The sequence below is a fragment of the Antedon bifida genome, chromosome 1 (assembly GCF_963402885.1).
Source record: "Antedon bifida chromosome 1, ecAntBifi1.1, whole genome shotgun sequence".
NCBI classification, from domain to species: Eukaryota; Metazoa; Echinodermata; class Crinoidea; order Comatulida; family Antedonidae; genus Antedon; species Antedon bifida.
Window position 1 is genome coordinate 26,838,362 of NC_136226.1, and position 19,722 is coordinate 26,858,083.

The following is a 19,722-nucleotide window of genomic DNA, read 5'->3' on the forward strand; positions in this document are numbered from 1 at the left end:
TTTCATACTGCCTACATCTCAGCATTCCTTCATATATCTTCTTTGTAAGAATTACAATTTTATTCACATTTTTCACCTTTTGAAATAAATAATTCTGGTGCTCTATTTTCCTTTCTTATGTTTTATTTTAGTTTATTTAATAATAATTCCTAGTGTTCAAATATTTTTTGTTTAACTTTAACTATTTTTTTAAGAACTTCTTTGTTATATAACTTTGATACAAGTGCTTTTAAAAATCAAATTTTCATTTCAAATTAAAAATCCGCAATTCTACCCTAATCCAATAACCTGGCTTTTCCTATAGTATTCTTCTTATTTACAACATTGATGACGAGCAAGCTATTTTCACTGTACTAAAACCACATTACAACCGGTTCACACAATGCATTACTTAAGTTAATATTCTTTTGCAAAAATTGTTCCAAGCAGATTAGAATAAATCCTACATAATCTGAGTCTTAAACAACCCATTTATAAATAATATCATGTTAAAATACCAATGTCATCATGTTTTAAAATCCGGTATTAATGAATAATACATAATCCGGAACAGAAATGAATGTTAAATAGTATTTAATACAGTCTTTGTGTCATTGCCATTATGTGAAAGCCACACAATAGAAAGTTTGTTGAATTGTTTATTTGTAAAAACATGTTATTGTTCACAAAGGATAAACAAACAATTTTATGTAATTACCTCATCTACTTACAAATAAAAAAGAAAGTTTGTTAAAGAACATGTGAAAATGTAACTACAAACAATTGCAATATAATACAAACAAATTTGCGAAAATGTTTATACAAGTGTAATTTTTTTGGTTTTCCGCAACGAAGTTGCAGGAAAACCTCTTGTGATTGTACGAAATCATCATCTTTTTTGTCATCTTCTTTCTTTCTGTATGATTTTTGTGTAACGCTTTTCTCTAAAACTTGCAAACATAACATTTCGGTAACTATCTTAACATATTGACATTTACGTAACGTCGTCAAGCGAAGCTTTTCATGACGTTTACAATTGCGCAACGTGACTTACGCGCGATTTAACGATTTTCTCGTATTTAACATAGGTTGAAAACCAAATAACATTTCAAATTGAAACTTTGCAAAAGTTTAATTTATATCATGCGCTAACTTTCTGTAGAAAAAAATTGCGTGTTTTACACAAAGTTACGCGTGCACGCGCATTTAAAATTTCAAAATGCGCAAAATTAATTTCTAATCAACTTTCTACGCGTTTCATGTCGTTTTGAGCATGTAAAAAATTCCCACGCGTGCGCAAATTTTTACGTGTGCGGTGCGCACGTAGCATTAAAAACAAATTTTTTTCGCATGATTTATGTTTTTCCAGCCTTTTCTAGTAATTTTACCAAATTTTAAACAATTTCGACTTAAAGATACGTCATACGAGCACGTCGAATTGGCCAATTTGCGCGCGTTTTTTATGAAAAGGTTAAAAAATTCGTTTAAAATATGTATTTTTTTAAACAATCGTAATTTCTAAACTAGACGGTCAACTTTTTGTGGATGACATTTTCTGGAAGTTAATGAGTTGTAGATATCGGATCATGTATTAATATGGCTAACCGGACATTGTGACGTCATCGTATGGCCACGCTAATATAAAATTTAGGATTTTTGTATCTTTCGTCATAGCTCATCACATTTAATAGAGCGCATCTCCACTTATCTGTTTTCCATTTTCACCCAAATTTTGATATTGTCTATGTCAATCAACTGTCTTTCGCATGAATTAGAAATATTTAAATTTTTTTGACGTCATCATTCCTAAAAATTTAAATTACGTGTGGCATTAATTTCATCTTTACAGTAAATTTTAATCTGTTATAGCTCGTAAGAATAAAATTTGATAATCACGATTAAAACGTTTTATGGAAGCTATTGGATTGTAGATACGAAATCATGTGAAAATTTTGCCAATCGGATGTTGTGACGTCATCATATGGCCAGTTAAATGAAAAAAGTCGTATTTTCATCTTTTGCGTCATAATTCATTACATTTAAAAGAGCGCGCATCAATATTTCACGTATTCAAATTTCTTCTAGACGTTAATATGTTGTTGCTGAGATAATTTCCTTCCGAAATTGCTACCTTTGCATTTCATTTTAAAACCGTCAACATGTTAAAATTTGCAATACATAGCGGGTCCCGTAATTTCACCTATTCTACACTGTGTGATATGGATACAGATTATACTGTGTATACTATATATGAATCGAAATAATAGAATTTAGCAATAACAACATATCATATTCTTCAGTTCAGGTCATAATGCCAACGTGAACACTTCCTTTTGTCCTCAACCTATCCCTTAATGTTAAAAGGTACGTCGTTACACGTTCATGTTGCACCACTTGCGCGGCGGAAAACCAAACTCGTCAAAGTGACGAGTTACATGTCTAGTCTTATATAAATCTTATTCAATTTCACCATGAAATGTTTATTTAGCTCCTCCAAGGAGGTATATGTAATCGATCGCGTGTGTTTGTCTGTCTGTTTGTTTGTCTGTTTGTTTGTCTGTTTGTTAGCAGGATTACTCAAAAGGTAGTTAAAGGTTCTTTACCAAAATGAATGTACAGATAGATATGTGGTCAAGGACCATTCCATTAAATTTTGGGACCATTTGGGACCACAGTCCCAATTCTGGACCACTTTTTAGTATACTTTTCAGACTATGCTAGTGTTAAAAGATAGGACGGCGAGCAGTCTTAAAGTAACAAGTTACCTAAAATTACATTTTCTCGAAAACTACTTGTCCAAAAAACTTCATTTTTGTATAATAGGCAAGAGTAATAATTTGTAATTTTAAAACATAATTTGATTTAATGTGCACGTTTTTTTATACGAGTAGTTTAAAAACCCTAATTCTTTTCAAATTCACTCATTTGATTTTCGCGTTGTTGTTCTATTGTTAGTCAACTGAATCTATTGTTAATTGTTGAAAGGCTTGTTACATAACCATTACACCAAACTCGCATACACATGCTTGTAGTGAAATTAGCCTAAATCAGAAACAGCATTAAGACACACACAAATATATATATTTATTTTTTCCCAGAGAAATCTTATGTAGGAGAATTTTACAGTAGGCAGAGGTATGCACTCTCGGAGTGGCTTTCTAGTTTTATTTCTTGCATCCAATAGCAAGATGACAATTGCATTTAGCTTTAAACTTTTTTGTTAAATTTCAGAAGCATTTTCAGCAATCAATGTACCAATATATCAATATCTATCAATGTATATCAATATCTCTCAATGTATATCAATATCTCTCAATGTATATCAATATCTCTCAATGTATATCAATATCTCTCAGTATTCAATATCTATTAATGTCTATAAATATCTGCATTGATTATAGATTGATAACAAGTTTGATTGTATACCACAAGATATAACTTGATCCTCCAATATCTGATCTAATATCAAGGTATCCAAATGCAACAGAGGCATTGATTGGGCGATGTAGGTTTTAAGAAACCAATGTGAATTTGTTGTCAATGTTGTCATAGTGATGAAATTAATTTTCATCAAAATTTAATATTTTAAATGTCTAAAGCTGTACATTTTTTCCCAAGAAGTTGAGATTTTCTTACACAATTTATTTTATTCCAGAAATTGTTGTGGTATTGTCAAACTTTTATTTGAACATGAAAACTGCTGTTCATTATACAATATGCACATACCACTTTTTTGACATCTCCATTCAAGGGATACCCCTGTTCTGAATGAGGATATTTTTTTGTAAAACAAACAAGGGCCATGTATGTTCTAACAGTATGGGCAACTCCTATTCAGGGACACCCTATTAAAAGCTTAATTTGTTGGGTCTCCTGAAGGTGTCCCCTTAATGGGAGTTTTAATGTAGATCAATCTATTGAATTAACTAGTGGTAAATAATTTGTTTAGGGATTCTTCTAACAGAATAATCATATTATGACTACAAAAAAAAACCAAAACAAAAGCTGTAGTCACTGTGTCTGAAAGCTTACAGTCAAATTGCAATTATGAGTAAATGACACTTGTTCCCATAACCACCGCTTATATTGCGACCAAACAAAGTGTATTTTGAAAGGTATTACACAGGTTGAAAGTGTGGTTGCATGTTTATTGACACTTGCAAAAGTATTTAATTTATGCAATACTGCTTTATGAGCATGTTCAGCCATTTAAACCAAATTTCATACGCATCCAACAGCAAGAAATTCGCCAATTTTTATCATTTATAAAACTTATGGCTCACTTGAAGCTTAGAGAGTGAAGTTGAAAAAGCTGTGAGCACATGTCAGGATTGAACCCTGGACCTTGGGATTGGAAGGCAAGTATGTTAACCACCAAAGCAACAAGTCCACTTTCAGAATTTTACAAATGTTTCGTTTGTACCAAACCAACTTGTACCCAACTTGGCAAACCCATACCTAATTATTGGGCAAACACTTTATCACGAGCTAGGGCCTTGGCTACGGATTTATGTAATATGACCTGTCTTATGGATTCAAAAGTAGACAACAACCTGCATAGAATGATTTTACTCATAACTGTAATGATAATGAACCACGAAGCACAAAATATAACTAAAGTGTTGATTCCTTTTCTGCTAGCTGGGCAAATGTCAGAGCACAGCAGGTAACATGCACTAAAGCTACAATCTAACAGAGATTGTCATACAGTTCTATTTGTGGGTCGAAAGTCACAAGCCTACCATCTAACACAGTTGACATCTGATAATGAATGTGGCTCATAGCCATTATCACACTGTATTCGAATACATTAATAGTTTTAGTTCAATACATAGATCGTTAACAACACTATTTGTGTGTCATTAGACCACCCTCTAACATTTACGACATCTCATGTTGAGTGTGTCTTATCTTATAAATTATACACTGATTTCTCTCAATATGGTTTCTATGAACCGAAGAATGTATAATGTAGTAATGCGTACCTTGCAGCCCTCACATGAATGGATTCCATAGTGGTAGCCAGTGGAGGTGTCTCCACATACCATGCACTTAATCAGTTCATTCAACTCATCTGAAAAGAAACATGAAAAGTAACACATTATTTATTTGAATAAGCTATATTTGCACAGTCTTTTCTCTATAGGAATTAAATAAAAATGTGTTCATGTAGGGTATAACGTTACATAGGAAACCTCAGAGGTGCATCAGAGGTGCAAGATAGATTTTATCAGAATTAACATGGAGGTAAAGAGATGAGGTAAAGATGACTTAATGAATAGTAGGCCACTTACAAAAATTAATTTTTTCCCCTGAAAATATGAATATATACCGGATACCATACCATACCAGACTCTAAAAACCGAAAACTCATCAAAAATAGACCTTTATTGACATCTCAAGTTTCTTTTTTACCATTAAAACACTTTCAGAATATTAGAAACTCTGGAAAACCAGACATATTAGGCCAGCTAAGGATGTCCGAATGGGAGAGTTGAGTTGTATTTCAGTTTCTTTTAATGAATACTAGGGAAGGGAAAAGGCCAATGGCATTTTATCAAAATTAATTTGATGAAATACATACAAGACTGTGAATGGGAAAAATATATGGCACTAATAATTTCTTAATAATAACCATGTTTATATGAATACATAATACATCCATATCTTATGGATTTTGGATAGCCAAATCATGGTGTATGATTTTGACTTATAGACACTTTCAAACTAATCTTTACTTGGAAAATTAAAAATATACAAATGTGGCAAACATCTTCAATATCAGTGATCACACTTATCAGAAGCTAAGTACATGATGCATGACTATTGCTATGGCAACCATTCATCTATCTCTTATTGATGACACAGACAGAAGAAAGTAGACATTGAGGAATTATCAAAAATAGAGCAAATCTTCCAAAAATCTCTACATTATAGCCATATTTCTTCAGTAGCTTCTTCAGGTTTATCAACATTTATATTCACATTCCAAAATAATTTTGTTTTCCTTTTAATTTTTAATCACATTAAGCCATTTGCGATTATTTTTATTTTAAAAAGAAATAGTTTTATTTTTAATACTGAATACAAGTATTTTGAAATCTTTGTTCGTTCTTCAAGAAAATTAACGCTATAAACTTTGAACTAATGAATCAACAATCATTTTCATATTCCATTTTTATGCTGTTTGTTCTATAATTAGATTGCAAACCATTGCTATTAAATATAGAACATTTCTATTTATTTAGTAATATCTTAGATGGTAAATATACCTTCTTGACATTTAAAACAAAAATTCTATATTCATTTAATAAAAACCAGATGAACAATTACTATCCATTGTTAATGTTCCAATGTTATTCTGGTAAAAATAAATTCATTCACAATTCAGTACTTGAATAATGATGCTTGTCTAATCAAGCTATTAACATTTTTCTAAAGATGATAAACTAAGACACCAGTTGAATCAATGTTAAAGAATTCATTAATTATTCAGCAATTTTCAACGACGAAACTATTATGTCAACATTACTAAAATCAATTCTTTTGTGTCCAAATGGTCATGAAAATATCAGACGTCTGAGTGTCTGGATCGAAACAGTCTAGTGTTATCATTTCAAAAGGTTTGCTTCATTTGAAGTGTGAACTTATAGTGCAAACCAATTGATGGACATTTAGTGTACTTTTTTATTATGTTTTTAGGTTAGGTTATTATTATGGTTAATATGACTGGTTTAAGTTTTTAAGGGTTTTGTTAAAATTATACATTTTTTTTTCTGAGAATATTACAAAACACTAAGTTTTTCATGAAATTCAAGGGATCTGTTCAACCACCAAATGAAATCACAAAATATGTATATATATATATATTTCCTGTGGGAAGGAAAAATATAATAAAATCATAAAAATTTGGAAAAATGCATTTACACATAACATAGAAATGTATATCCATAATGTTGCATGATTTAATTTTTTTTTTGCAAATATTCAGACTGTAAATACTAAAAAAGCATGTTATATCCTTGAGTTGCGTCCAAGTGGCCGGAAACCTAGTTTTAGGAAAGAATACGCTAACACACAAAAAAATCAACCATAAGTTTTTTATAAAAATCATTATGTGATCATGTTTGAAATCGTCATTAAATAAATTCAGAACAATATGTTGACATTGTTGATAAGGGTGATCTCCTACTACTTTATCATTAAAGCCTATAACTTAAAAATGTTACAAAATCACCTCAATTGCTTTTTAAACCCAAAGTTTATAAAAAAAATGAGCAATGATCACAAATAACCGATTAAATCATGGTATAAGACATCAGAATAATCTATACTTCTCAGAAGTGTTTTAACTCTTGTTGCTAACACTTAAAACCTGGATAATGATGTAATGTCAACAGCAAATAAAACGCACACAATATCAGACCTATTCGCAACAGACTTCTTGATGCCGTGACTATGACGTGAGCAACTTTCATAGGATTTCAACATTTTACATTAAAGTAATCTGTAGCTTCTAAGAATAGTATGTTGTTTAAATAGAAATTTATCTTTAGTTTTACTCTTTTAAAAGCCAATAGACCTTAAGATAATCTAAAGAAAATCACTGTAGAAATATAATATATTTTATAATGCGAATGTTTCTAGATTTATCACAATCTCTAGAAACAATTTTCTTGAATGTTTTAAACATGCAATAGTATACAAATAATGAATGTTTATGAGTATGATGGTACAAATAATTTCATTTGGTAAAAGATGAAATTCTATTTTCAGAAGGTCCAAGTAAAAATAGAATTTCATAGAATGAAATTATTTGTACTATTGCACAGATATAAAAACATTCAATATTTGTTTTCCTAAATAAATTCTTATAATTGCCAATGTTCTGATCTTCTTGTTATATTTCTACGATCTATCCAGTGTCGTCTGTCAAACTTCAATGACAGGGGCAGAATCGGGGAGGTTGCGCTTACGTATTCCTTGTTTTGACAGCTAAAATGAATTTAGGTACTACTTTTGGTACCTATTTTTGACAGACTATGTTCTATTTTAGCACTTTTCCTTCCTTAGAAAATCCTAGATATTCTTCTGAAGGATGGACCTCTATTCCTTTTTATCATGTAATATACATGTCTGTATCCGTTTTCTGTTCTGGGTTGGTCACCAGTTCACACCATCTACAGTTTCTAGCAAACTGTGGGTTTCTCTTATTATTGATGCAATTTCTGGTACTTAATTATGTCTTGTTACACCTAGCAGTGAGTGAACTGTCCATCTCCTTCTCACATGGTTCTTGGCGATTTTCTCCATCCCTGTCCAGTTATAGCCAGCATTCTTCACTTCTTTCTCAAGTTCTCTCCTCCAGATATTTCTTGGGCATTCTCTATTTTTATTTACCTTGTTGGTTCCATGTGAGGGGATGCCTAGTAATACTGTGTTTCGGTTTCATCAGTTTATGGCAAGTCCCTTCTAACTCTTTCCTGGTCAATGTATATTTAAGTAAAAATAATTTAAAACACATATATAAAACACTGTAATACTATTGTCCAAATCAAACTTAAACCAGGTCTTGGTGGGGACAATGGTTCATTTGCTGTACATACATGTGATGTTAAAAGTTATTCTTATAGTTAAACCATTATCATTATGCATTAATCATAACACTAGTAATTTACCCTACACTGAGTCAATTTGTACATCAAATATCAACTAATATGTATATATTTCCTGAGCACTTTATATATTAAAACATAATCACATCTTTTATACACTTCAGCATACTACCAAAAATAAATCTTCCTGAACATGAAAAATTTCTCTCAAATCTTGTAATCATTCTGAAACTGTAATGGGTGTCAGTGAACCAGTAAATCTTGTCATTGATGGATATGGAAACTGAACATTATGTTTGATTTAAATTCAACAGTGGTACATCATAATGTCACCATGATTAATAGTGTAAACATTTTTATTCACACAGGTTGATTGGGGATTACCAAAACACATAGGTTTATTGCAGCACACACACAAATATAAGGGCATGTCCACACAGATCATGTTTGGCAACTTGCGGTAGAAAGATGAAATGTGCGTACAAATTTGTATTAATTTGACGCCATCCTCGTGCCAGTATGTGCCATACTTCCCGCATGGTTTCTGAATGGTACTGTATGCTAACAGGTTGCCCATGCAGACCTCAAAATCTAGTGTATATAAGGACACTGGTCATAGTGTTCACAGAAGGCATAAAATTGAAAAATGTATGTGTGACACCACTCATAAAATAGATATGATATACCATTAAAAACCAACCTATAGAATAATCTTTTATGATATTACATTTTTTAAACCAAAAAGAAAGAAAAATTAAAATAACATTGATCCATTCAATTTGTAACAGTAGGTATGATATTAATAAAATAATGACTGCTTTTTGTGTTGATGAAAAGAATTGACCCTTTAACAGTTGAATGGTCAATTTGAAATATTCAACAGTTAAATGGTCAATCTTTCAACTCTTTAACATTTTCACATTCAACTCATAAATATTATCTATTTAGGCTACTAGAGATCATTCATCAAACTACTTAAAAAATTGATCAAGATCAGAACTGGTCATCAGTAAGTGTTCAGACAGGAAGCAAATATCATGGATAACTAAACTGAATAAATTCTAATATAACATGGGCATAATTGATTCTTTTTAGGGCTGGCTGGTTCAGCTAGCTTTAGATTTATTAAATCAATGTGAACATTAATCATGACTGATTCTTTCATCAAGTTATAAAGCTGGACAGGAAGCATTTGATGAAAGAAAAATAGGACACTTTAATGTGAATATTAAACTAGCTTAAAAGTGCACAGTATAAGAAATACAGTGGGTTGGCATGATCTGCCTGTATTAAATCATTCATCAAATGACTTTCAACATTAATCACAGCCATTCGGTTCTGGTTCAACGCTTGGCAGGAAATGCATAAAGTGCCTAAATCAACTACCCTAAAATGTATCATATTCATCATATAGGCTAAAAATAATTTCAAATTTCTTTATGTCTTTATACAGTAACATATGCCTCTATCCATACTATTGTGGCAAAATGGTTCAAAAAGTGGATCAGGGGAAGATTAAGGGAGAGGGGTGTAGGGGCTGTAATGGTGTGTACTCCTCCATTTGGCAACTAAAATGAAATTATGAATAACTATATTTGAAAGACTATCAATATTATATGTTAGTGTTCCTCTGTTTAAATCCTGGAACCGCTCCTGCGGATTACCCTACATAGGAAAGCAGTCTATTGCCTGGGAAAAACTTGCTTGGGGAAAACCTGCTTGGGAAATTAAACCCTGCTTAGAAAAAACACAGATTATGTGATGAAAAAATGTATTCATATTCAATGTAATTGTGCTGTGCAGAGGTGGGCGGAAACTTACAACTTCACATTCTTCCACCTACTCAACCAAATGTTAAGGCCTAATTTCAATACAGCATTAAGTAAATAAACCTTGGATAACCTGTTTTATTCTTCCCTCCCCCTTGTACACCCACTTCTTCAGCTCTATAACCCTGACACCAGATTATTTAAACCGCTTCTTCACATGATATATTTTATCCTTATTATAGACAAATTCTGTAATTCTGTTACTATGTATCATATGTGACACCTATATTATATTAAAGGGTTACGTTAGCTATGGTACAGGCATCACATGTGATACATATGTGACACTGTATTACAGAATTTGTCCATGATACAAATTATACAGTATCGAGAATTGGCTAATCCATTAATACAATATTCATAGTCATATGTTGTACATCATTTCTCATGAAATAAACAGACACATATCTATGGTAATTTCCATCAACACCATACTCATCTATTTATGATCGATAAGTTTGAATTGTCAAATACTTGTCAAAAATTTCACATAGTATGATCAGTAATATTCATTTGAAATGTTTTTTTTAAATACTACATCATTGTGATGTATTTTTCCATGAAAATTATTTTCTCTTATCACTTCTTTATACTCAGTGACCGCTTCAGTATGAGACTGTCCTCCCACATGGCCCAGAGGACTCCACCATGATCAGCGCATCCCGAAACAATTCTTCTGAACACAGTATACAAAGTTCTTTTTAGTGCAATAGTACACAGGACCATCAACTTTAGGTGATCATTATACATCAAGTAATATGGCACAAGAAGGTTTTAAAACACATGCCTTGTTTTTCTCTTCTCTTACAAACAGTTTTTAAAAAGTCCATATAATTTCCGGTTTTGATCACCCCAATCTGTTTTTTAAAAAACAATTTCTGAGAAACAATATTTAACCACAATGCAATCATGGACTTAGTTTGACCCCCATCTCAGAAGGTCACTGAATGGTGTAAACATTTGATTACTCTCAATGGATAATGAACATTACAAAAAAAAAAAACCACAAATGACCAACAAATTAATAAGCAATTGGTTTATAATGTGAGTAAGATTTAGACTGCAACATTGCTTGTAAATAAAATACCAAGAATAATATTCTTTGGAGATTTCTTTTATTGGTATTAAACACTGGTCTCAATTGATATCATACTGCTTGTTATCTTTCAATAGTTGGTATAAACTCCTCTTTTGGGACACTCCTATTTAGGAAACACCACTATTAAAGGGATGCTTCGTTTTTTACCTAATGTGTTCTCTTAATAGGGGTTCTACTGTATGTAGAAAATTTCAAATATAATTGATTTTATATAAAAAATTGAATCTTATAACCATATGACGGTAACATAAAATAATAACACCAGACATATCTGTATACGAAATGTTCTATCAATCATATATATTACCATTATGCAGCCATTAGCCTCTTCTGTTATGATTTTGTGTAAATATATCATATCTGATGAGCTATGTGATTGATAGTTACTATTGATTCATCATTACAACTAACGACCACCATTAAAATGACGAACAATTAAGACTACTGTTTAAGAAAAGGCAATTAATATTGTACCCTCATCACTTAAGATGCATTATGAAATTCTAAGTAAAGTAAATACCGATATTCAAGCATTCCCCCAGTCTCACTAATAGATGCCCTGCAACCAAATAGTAAGCCTAGTAACTGAAATTACCCTCTTTAATGAGTTAACAACCTGCAGGCCATTCTGGGCCAGATGTAGTTATAAGGCTTGCCGTGATTACAGCCAATATTACTTCTTTACATTGAAAATAATCTTCTGTTATTAAGACACTGAATTAGAATCCATTGATGACAAAGATGCAACAAGGATATCGACTGGGATTTCAATGGTCACAAATAAGTTCAATATGTTTCTAATGCGCCTACTTAAATGCACGTGGAAATGAGCAAAGGGTCTCACAGTTAGCGAGAAACGTGTACAATACGTTTTAATAAACTAAGCCTTAGGGATAACCAGTTGAGTAGGTTAATTTCATTACTGTTCTGTGTATACAACATATAGTACGTTTTTTGTTTGAAACCCACACACATAACATGATATGATTGGCTATACTCAAATTTTAATTCTTGGATATATAGTTTCTTTTAAATTAAGGCTTGTAATATAGAAACAATTTATATATATTTGTCATTTAAACTGAGTGAAGAATACATATCTCCAAATTACCAGTTGAACCATCATTCAACTAAAGTCATGTTTGGTTTTGGCATGCATGTATGAAAACTAAAATTCTATTTTTCTTTGAATATAAATACATTTAAATAAAATATAAGTAACAAATTTGATATAAAATTGATTTCTAAATATTATTAAAAATTAAATTATTTAACTGATAAAACCGAAATCAAATGGGAAAAAATAGTCAACAAGAAGTAGCCATTATCTGGATAACTGGTTTCTTGTTAATTTAGAATTTATTTTGCTTTTTATAAGCGAAAAAATTATTTTTGTACACGTGGAAAACTTTCTTAAAGCTACAAAATGGCTTATTTCAAAGTTTGGTTTATTCTTCTTTATCTTTCATTATTTTTGTTCAGGTTTTTCTTTCTTCAAAAGTGGTTAACTTTATTAAAACTACAAAATCGTTTATTCAATGATGCAATGTTTCCTATATTTTTTTGGGGGTGAAAATACATCTTTAAGATAATATGACTGAAAAAAAATTTATGTAACAGAAGACCTATTAAATGTCAGGATTCCTCTGGGTAAATAAACAACTGTGACATTACAATTATTAAGTATATTTCAGGTAATATGACAGCAAGATTATGTCACTTGTAACTGCATTTGTAAAACCTGAACTGTAAACACTTGTCATATGTATAAAGTATATTGTATATTGCATAATAACAATGTCAAATCAATTTCTCTAACACTTGACCATGTCTAAACACAGGGCATGCCCAATAACGACATCAGGGGACAATGATAAAACGCTGTCTTAACACAGTAGTAAAATATGCAACAGATCAATGTGAACAAGATTCCCGCATGACTACTCAGCCCGAGGAGTCTATATGTGTAACATCAGGTTCTGTATTATCACTAATACATACATACGTAAGTAACAACCTTTTTCCTGAAGAAAAGTTTTTTTCTGTAAGGATTTTAAAGATATCAAATCAATTACAAAAAAAAAAGTTTACAGATGGTTAATTTTTCCACAAAAGAAGCACAAATCGTCATACTAGTTAGGTCTAGTTACCATTACTTAGACTAATGGTTCCTGGTTTAAAACGCACAATTCAGGAACAGTTCAAACCCTCGAACCACCTCTGGCTAGCTTGCGACAAAAAGAAACCTGTGTTGTGAAACAAGCTTAATTCTTATTAATATTCCTATTACAATTTAGACAGGCGTGGACATGAAGAGGGGGAAGGGAGGGGAGGGGATGATGTAGATAGGTGCATCCAGGTAGAGGAGATGTGCAAAAAGTTGATATTATTATTTAAAAAAAAAATCCCCTTTAAAAGTTTAACTATAACTGTAATCTTCTAAAATGTTGACTTTTCGAATATAAAATTACATAGGTTGTTCAAAGCATTAAAGATAAAATATTAACCTAACTTATTTCCCTGTTTGTGATAATAAATTTCTAACAGGTATATCAAATTAAAGTATAGATATAAATCTTTCATGATCAAATTTTTATTTTCCCTGCAAGACTAAAAACTGATCTAATAGAAAAGATAAGAAAGAAAAATGATTTTACAGGAAAAAATAATATTTTAGAATAACATAGTTTGAGCCTTGTCAAAAAAGATCAGATCATATTAATTATTGTAATATATAACTTCATGAGCTGTTTAAAATGACTGTTTCTTTTATATATACTGTATTCCTTACAACAAAACAAATTTTCAGGGGGAGTACAATACATCTTTAAGAAATATAATTTTTAGCATGATTTAATTTTATTTTCAAACAGTTGACCTTTAGATCAGTGGGAGTTACATAATTAATTTAAAAATAATGAAACCTAAATATTTATCCATATCAAAAATTACATATCTTTTTGATATACAGTATTATTAATTTAATTTTGATTTGGAATTTTATGACACAAAAAGAGAAAGATATATAAATTCCATGTTGTAATTACATTTGTGGAAATTGTTTTTGGTAGAAAGTTGTAAAGAAGTCCAACACAATAAATACAATCACTATTTGTATAAACATTTTTATATTATCTATTTTTTTAAATTTCATTAAAAACAAATTCATGTATTTTTAGTATATAATTTAAGTTAGGAAAGAATTAATAATCATTTACATATAGTTTTTGAAATATGATACATTAAAAAAAATATTCAAACAATGAGAGTAACTCTCTACATAAAAGACTTTATGAAACTTTATACCAATTAAAGATACTTGCTATTGGATGTGTATGGAGGGTAAACATTGTTATCTTTTGTTATGCAAATGACTGTTTTTATCTTATTATGGGATATAAATGTCATCTTCTAATAATATTATTATATGAATATTTTTATTCAAACAAAATATTGCCAAATAAAAAAACAAGACTAAATTGGAACAACCAAATATAACTTTCTAGAATTTATAAGATTTCTAAACCCAATGTCGTGTGCATTCTCGTGTGTTCCCCACATTTATTAAAAAAGCATTTGATATATTAATTTAGAAATATATAGGTTTTTAACAATAAATAAAACTCTGAGTTTGAAAATCAATCTGTTTTATGTCTCTTTTCGAAACTAGACACTCTCAATATAAAGATGAGAATACATGAAGGAACATTCTGAACGACCTTGGGGTAATCAATAAATGAGTCAAATTTTATAAGTAGTGAATTTTTTATGTAAGGCGATATGCAGCAACAATATAATTTGGATACTTGATATAGATACTAATAAAAAATGAAAGGAGAGAATGGTCTAGAATAGTTTGTTCAAGGAGAACAGTAAATGTATATAAACAGATACAGATACATTGGTATTTAGTTAAATTGTTCTAATAATAATTTAACAATGTAGCGTCCAAGAATATTGATTATGGTGCATAGATGGTGCGCATGTAGATGAATTTATTATGTGTACCGGATGGTAATAAAAAATGAAAGGAAAGAATGGTCTAGAATAGACTGTCCAAGGAGAACAGTATATATGTATATAAACATAGATACCTACACATTGGTATTTAATATAATTGTTCTAATAATAATTTAACAATTTAGCATCCAAGAATATTGATTATGGTGCGTAGATGGTGCGCATGTAGATGAATTTATTATGTGCACCGGATGGAAATATAAAGTGAAAGGAGAGAATAGTAGTATTGAAGGAGAGAAGTAAATGTGTTAGATACATTGATATTATAGTATAACTGTTCCAATAACATAATAGTACAACAATGTAACATCCAATAAAATTGATTATTATGGTGCATAGCCGGTGCGCATGTAGATGAATTTATTACATTACGCAGAAATGAAGGAATACTCGAAACAAAGGGATTGATGATGACTTTGTTATATACCGTTTCAGTATTTTTTTAATGCAATTATTCCTATTTTGTGACAGACAATGAGATAAACCTAGTCATCAGCGCTAGCTTGGTGGTCTAGCTGTATGAATGGCAGGTTTAGTGATTTGGAAGTCTTTGGTTTGAATCTGATGACTTTGTTGTTAAACAAATGTATCAGTTTACTGCGATTATTCCTTTATTTTGCTACGGATTATGAAATTGGACAAGAGATATTTAAATAAAACTAGCCATTAGCAAAACCTCAGTGGTCTATAGGTATGGACACCACATTAGAAATATGGAAGCTATAGGTTCAAATGTATTCATAAGGCTGGGCAGTTAAGAACATAATATTGTTTTTTCTGGTAACAACATGGACAACAAATCAATTGTAAAAAACAATATTAATGAAAGGCATACTTCTACATTAATGGATTGAAACAGTTTTCATGCAAAAATAATTATCGAACATTATATATATTTATTTTTTATTTATACTGGTAGCAATACTATACAGACCATGAAATTGAATTTAGATTTTGGAAAATGTTGCAAGTTTTAGATTCAGGATACAAAATGGACAATACAAGTCAGGAATGCTTAGAAGGTTCACTGAACATAATAATGTCTGATAAACTAATATTAATCTGCAAGTTCATCATCAGAGCTATTTTAGTTTTATAAGAAAATCTAATGCTTGACATAATTTGAACCTACTATCTCAATATTTGAAAGCAATCATCTTAACATCCAAAGTTGTAGTACATTTACTAAACCGGAAAATCTCTAATAAAGCCAACATAAAAGTTGGATAATGTTAATTTCCTGAAAACATGTTTTTACCAAGTTATTTGGCATTAAAGGACACTTAGGAAACTTTGTGGTAAACCTGGTAAAGGTGTTCCAATATGTTTTAGGTCACAGGTTCAATTCTCTCAAACATTCCAAGAATCAAATTTTAACTTTAATTCAACATCACTTTCTGAAACTCTAATATGGAACTAGTACACTAACATTTAAAAATAAAATAATTTTATAAATTTTTTGTTGCCGAATATGGCATTTTTATTCAAATTCCAAAAAAAAAAAAAAAAATAGTCAAATTACTCTTTTTAAAGTGAAATCATCTGATTTTAGAAAACTTTTTTTTCATGAATTTTCATGACATCTTTAATATTTTATTTTTTTCACGATGAAAACATTTTTGCTGAACCTTGACCGCTGTTCTTTGAAAATTAAATTGGTCATTAAATGGTATACAGGCAACAAATATATAGCATGAAGCAACATAATATCCAGATATTGAGAAATATTATACTACATAGATTATAGTTTAGTTCTTAGACCTATTTCTTCTGAGCAAATACATGTATGGTATATGATGAGGCCCTGTTCATGAAGTACTTGGACACTTCAGCCCAGCATGGTCAAGTCTGTCTATACACTTATGATTTTGGCTGGCAAATGTAAACACAGCAAATACTTTGGGCAAGTTTTAGACCACCTTGCAAGGTGTTTAAAATGAGTTTGGCTGGCAGTAAAATGTAGCCAATGACTTGGAAAATGAAGTAAAACGTATAAATGGGGTTGTGGATTGATATAAATGTAGAACCAGTGAAAACCCATATAAAAGGAACACATTCTTATGAAAAAACGAGGGCAATACACTGTGGCCAGCTCATATTCAAGAGACATCTCTATAAAGTGGACATTTTGTTAGGTATGAAAGTGTCCCCTTAATAGGGGTTTACTGTATTCATAGGATTACCACTAGAAACATAACAAAACCAGAAACTGGACGATCACAAAAGCGCTTTACTATAGGCCTACAAGGTCATATCATGTACCACAAGAGATGCGCCAGTAAGTAATAAATGTTTGTGAATAACAAGATCTGAATTCCAGCTGAGTTCCTAACCAGTAATAAACTTTTATGTATAATGACAAGGTTACTGTACACTTTGGCGGGACACTGCACACTGGTTCAACTTTTGAGTGGCATTATCGCAGCTTCTATAATCACATCCATCAGACATCCATTACATGCTTCTAAATGCCATGAACATAAAATTGCATTACAATAAAAATGATAATGTATATAAACATGTACTTTTAATGACAACTTGTATATGAGTGTGAATAGGTGTACTTTTTTTCCGATTCTTCAAAATGATTAAATATATCTAGGGAAAAAAAGAATGTTTTTGGAATAATCAGTTTCCTAATATCGGGAATATTTAGTGAATCTTTACTACAATACAACCCCTCTTTAGGGATACTCTATTCAGGGGAAATCCTTATTAAGGTGTCACATTAATAGGGGTTTTATACATATTTTTTTAATGTATATATTATACCAGGTATATCCTTACTCGCTCCTTATTTTATATCAGGATACAGTCATAGCTTTAGGACCTAACAAAGTTTCCACTTGATAGAATATATCCTGTGAATAAGAGTTGGTTGCATAGGGGTGTCCCGAGAAGGGATATTCCAAAGGAGGGGATCTACTGGAACTTCTTATATACAGACAGGGGAAGAACCAGTCGATGAAAAGGGTACAAAAAGGGTCATATTACTTCCAAATAAAAAAAGGAAGTAGCCCCCCCATACTCATTTTAAATCAACCTATGATATACATATGGTAGAACTCCTCCTGTGGGACACCTCTATTCAATGGACAACCCTATTAATTACGAGGACACATTCATGAGAAAATGGCAATACCTATGACCAACTCTGGGAAGACCCCTATAAAGAGACACATTGTTGGTCCTGAAGGTGTCCCCTTATTACAGGTTCTACCACAGTACAGTATATTACTGTATTTTATAACAAGTATTTCTTTGATCTTTTGAGGTCAGGATCTTCTTACACATTTTTATTATAATCATAGCAGTTTTTGAGTACTTCCTGTTTGTGGATAAACTTTTAAATCTGCCATTTTCAACCAGGGGATTACATACCATCACAATTCTGTTGACAGATTTCAACAAGCTGTAAATAGTATTATGACTATTACTGTACCAACAAGAATGTAATATACAAGATATTTTAGGTACTGGATTAATCTCCATTTAAAGACCACTGGGATTTCAGTCTCTGATAATAATAAAAACTCTATTTTGCACAGTTGATGCAGGACAAAATTGTGCAATCAATTGTAAAACATGACATTTTAACAAAGGGTTCACTTGTTCTTTTGAAAAATTTTGATACAATTTAATTAAAAGTATTAAATTGATTTTTGTTTTAAATCAATATTATTTTATTCTTTAAAAAAATACATAAAATATTTTGGATGCTTTAATATATTAGTTAATCATTTTTTTATACAAATTAAATTAAATATAGTATATTATAAAAAATATATCTATAATTCCAACTGTTTATATATATATATGACTTACCTATAGTTATATAAAAAATGTTACTGTTTGTAAGCCCTACTTATTTCTATTTTACAAAAGAAATTACAAGCACCAAAAACTATTTTAATTATGAATAATAGTAAATGAAATTATTACTTTTACCATGTTTACATAATAATTAAATCATTTATTTTAAATAAGAATGAGAAATGGGTATGACGTTACCAGTTAAATTTTTAGTTATTACAAACTGGTCCATATAATAGTTTACCTTGAAAGGTTAAGATCTATATATAAAACCTGTTATTGTTACATTCTCATAAACTAAATTATAAATAAAATGCTAATTGATTGAATTTAAATTATTCAATCGTAAACACATAAACCTTCTATT

The 19,722-nt window shown here is 30.6% G+C and overlaps 1 protein-coding gene across 2 annotated transcripts in view; it reads right to left on the minus strand.

The window, feature by feature from the left end:
• The window catches only part of LOC144848103 (nuclear receptor subfamily 1 group D member 1-like), a 120,604-nt gene that overhangs the window by 64,088 nt on the left and 36,794 nt on the right, over window positions 1-19,722 (minus strand). For both annotated transcript variants that reach the window (XM_078704798.1, XM_078704804.1), the window contains one exon: window positions 4,965-5,053. In XM_078704798.1, coding sequence (XP_078560924.1) covers window positions 4,965-5,053 — 89 coding nt within the window. The remainder of the gene's footprint in view (window positions 1-4,964; window positions 5,054-19,722) is intronic.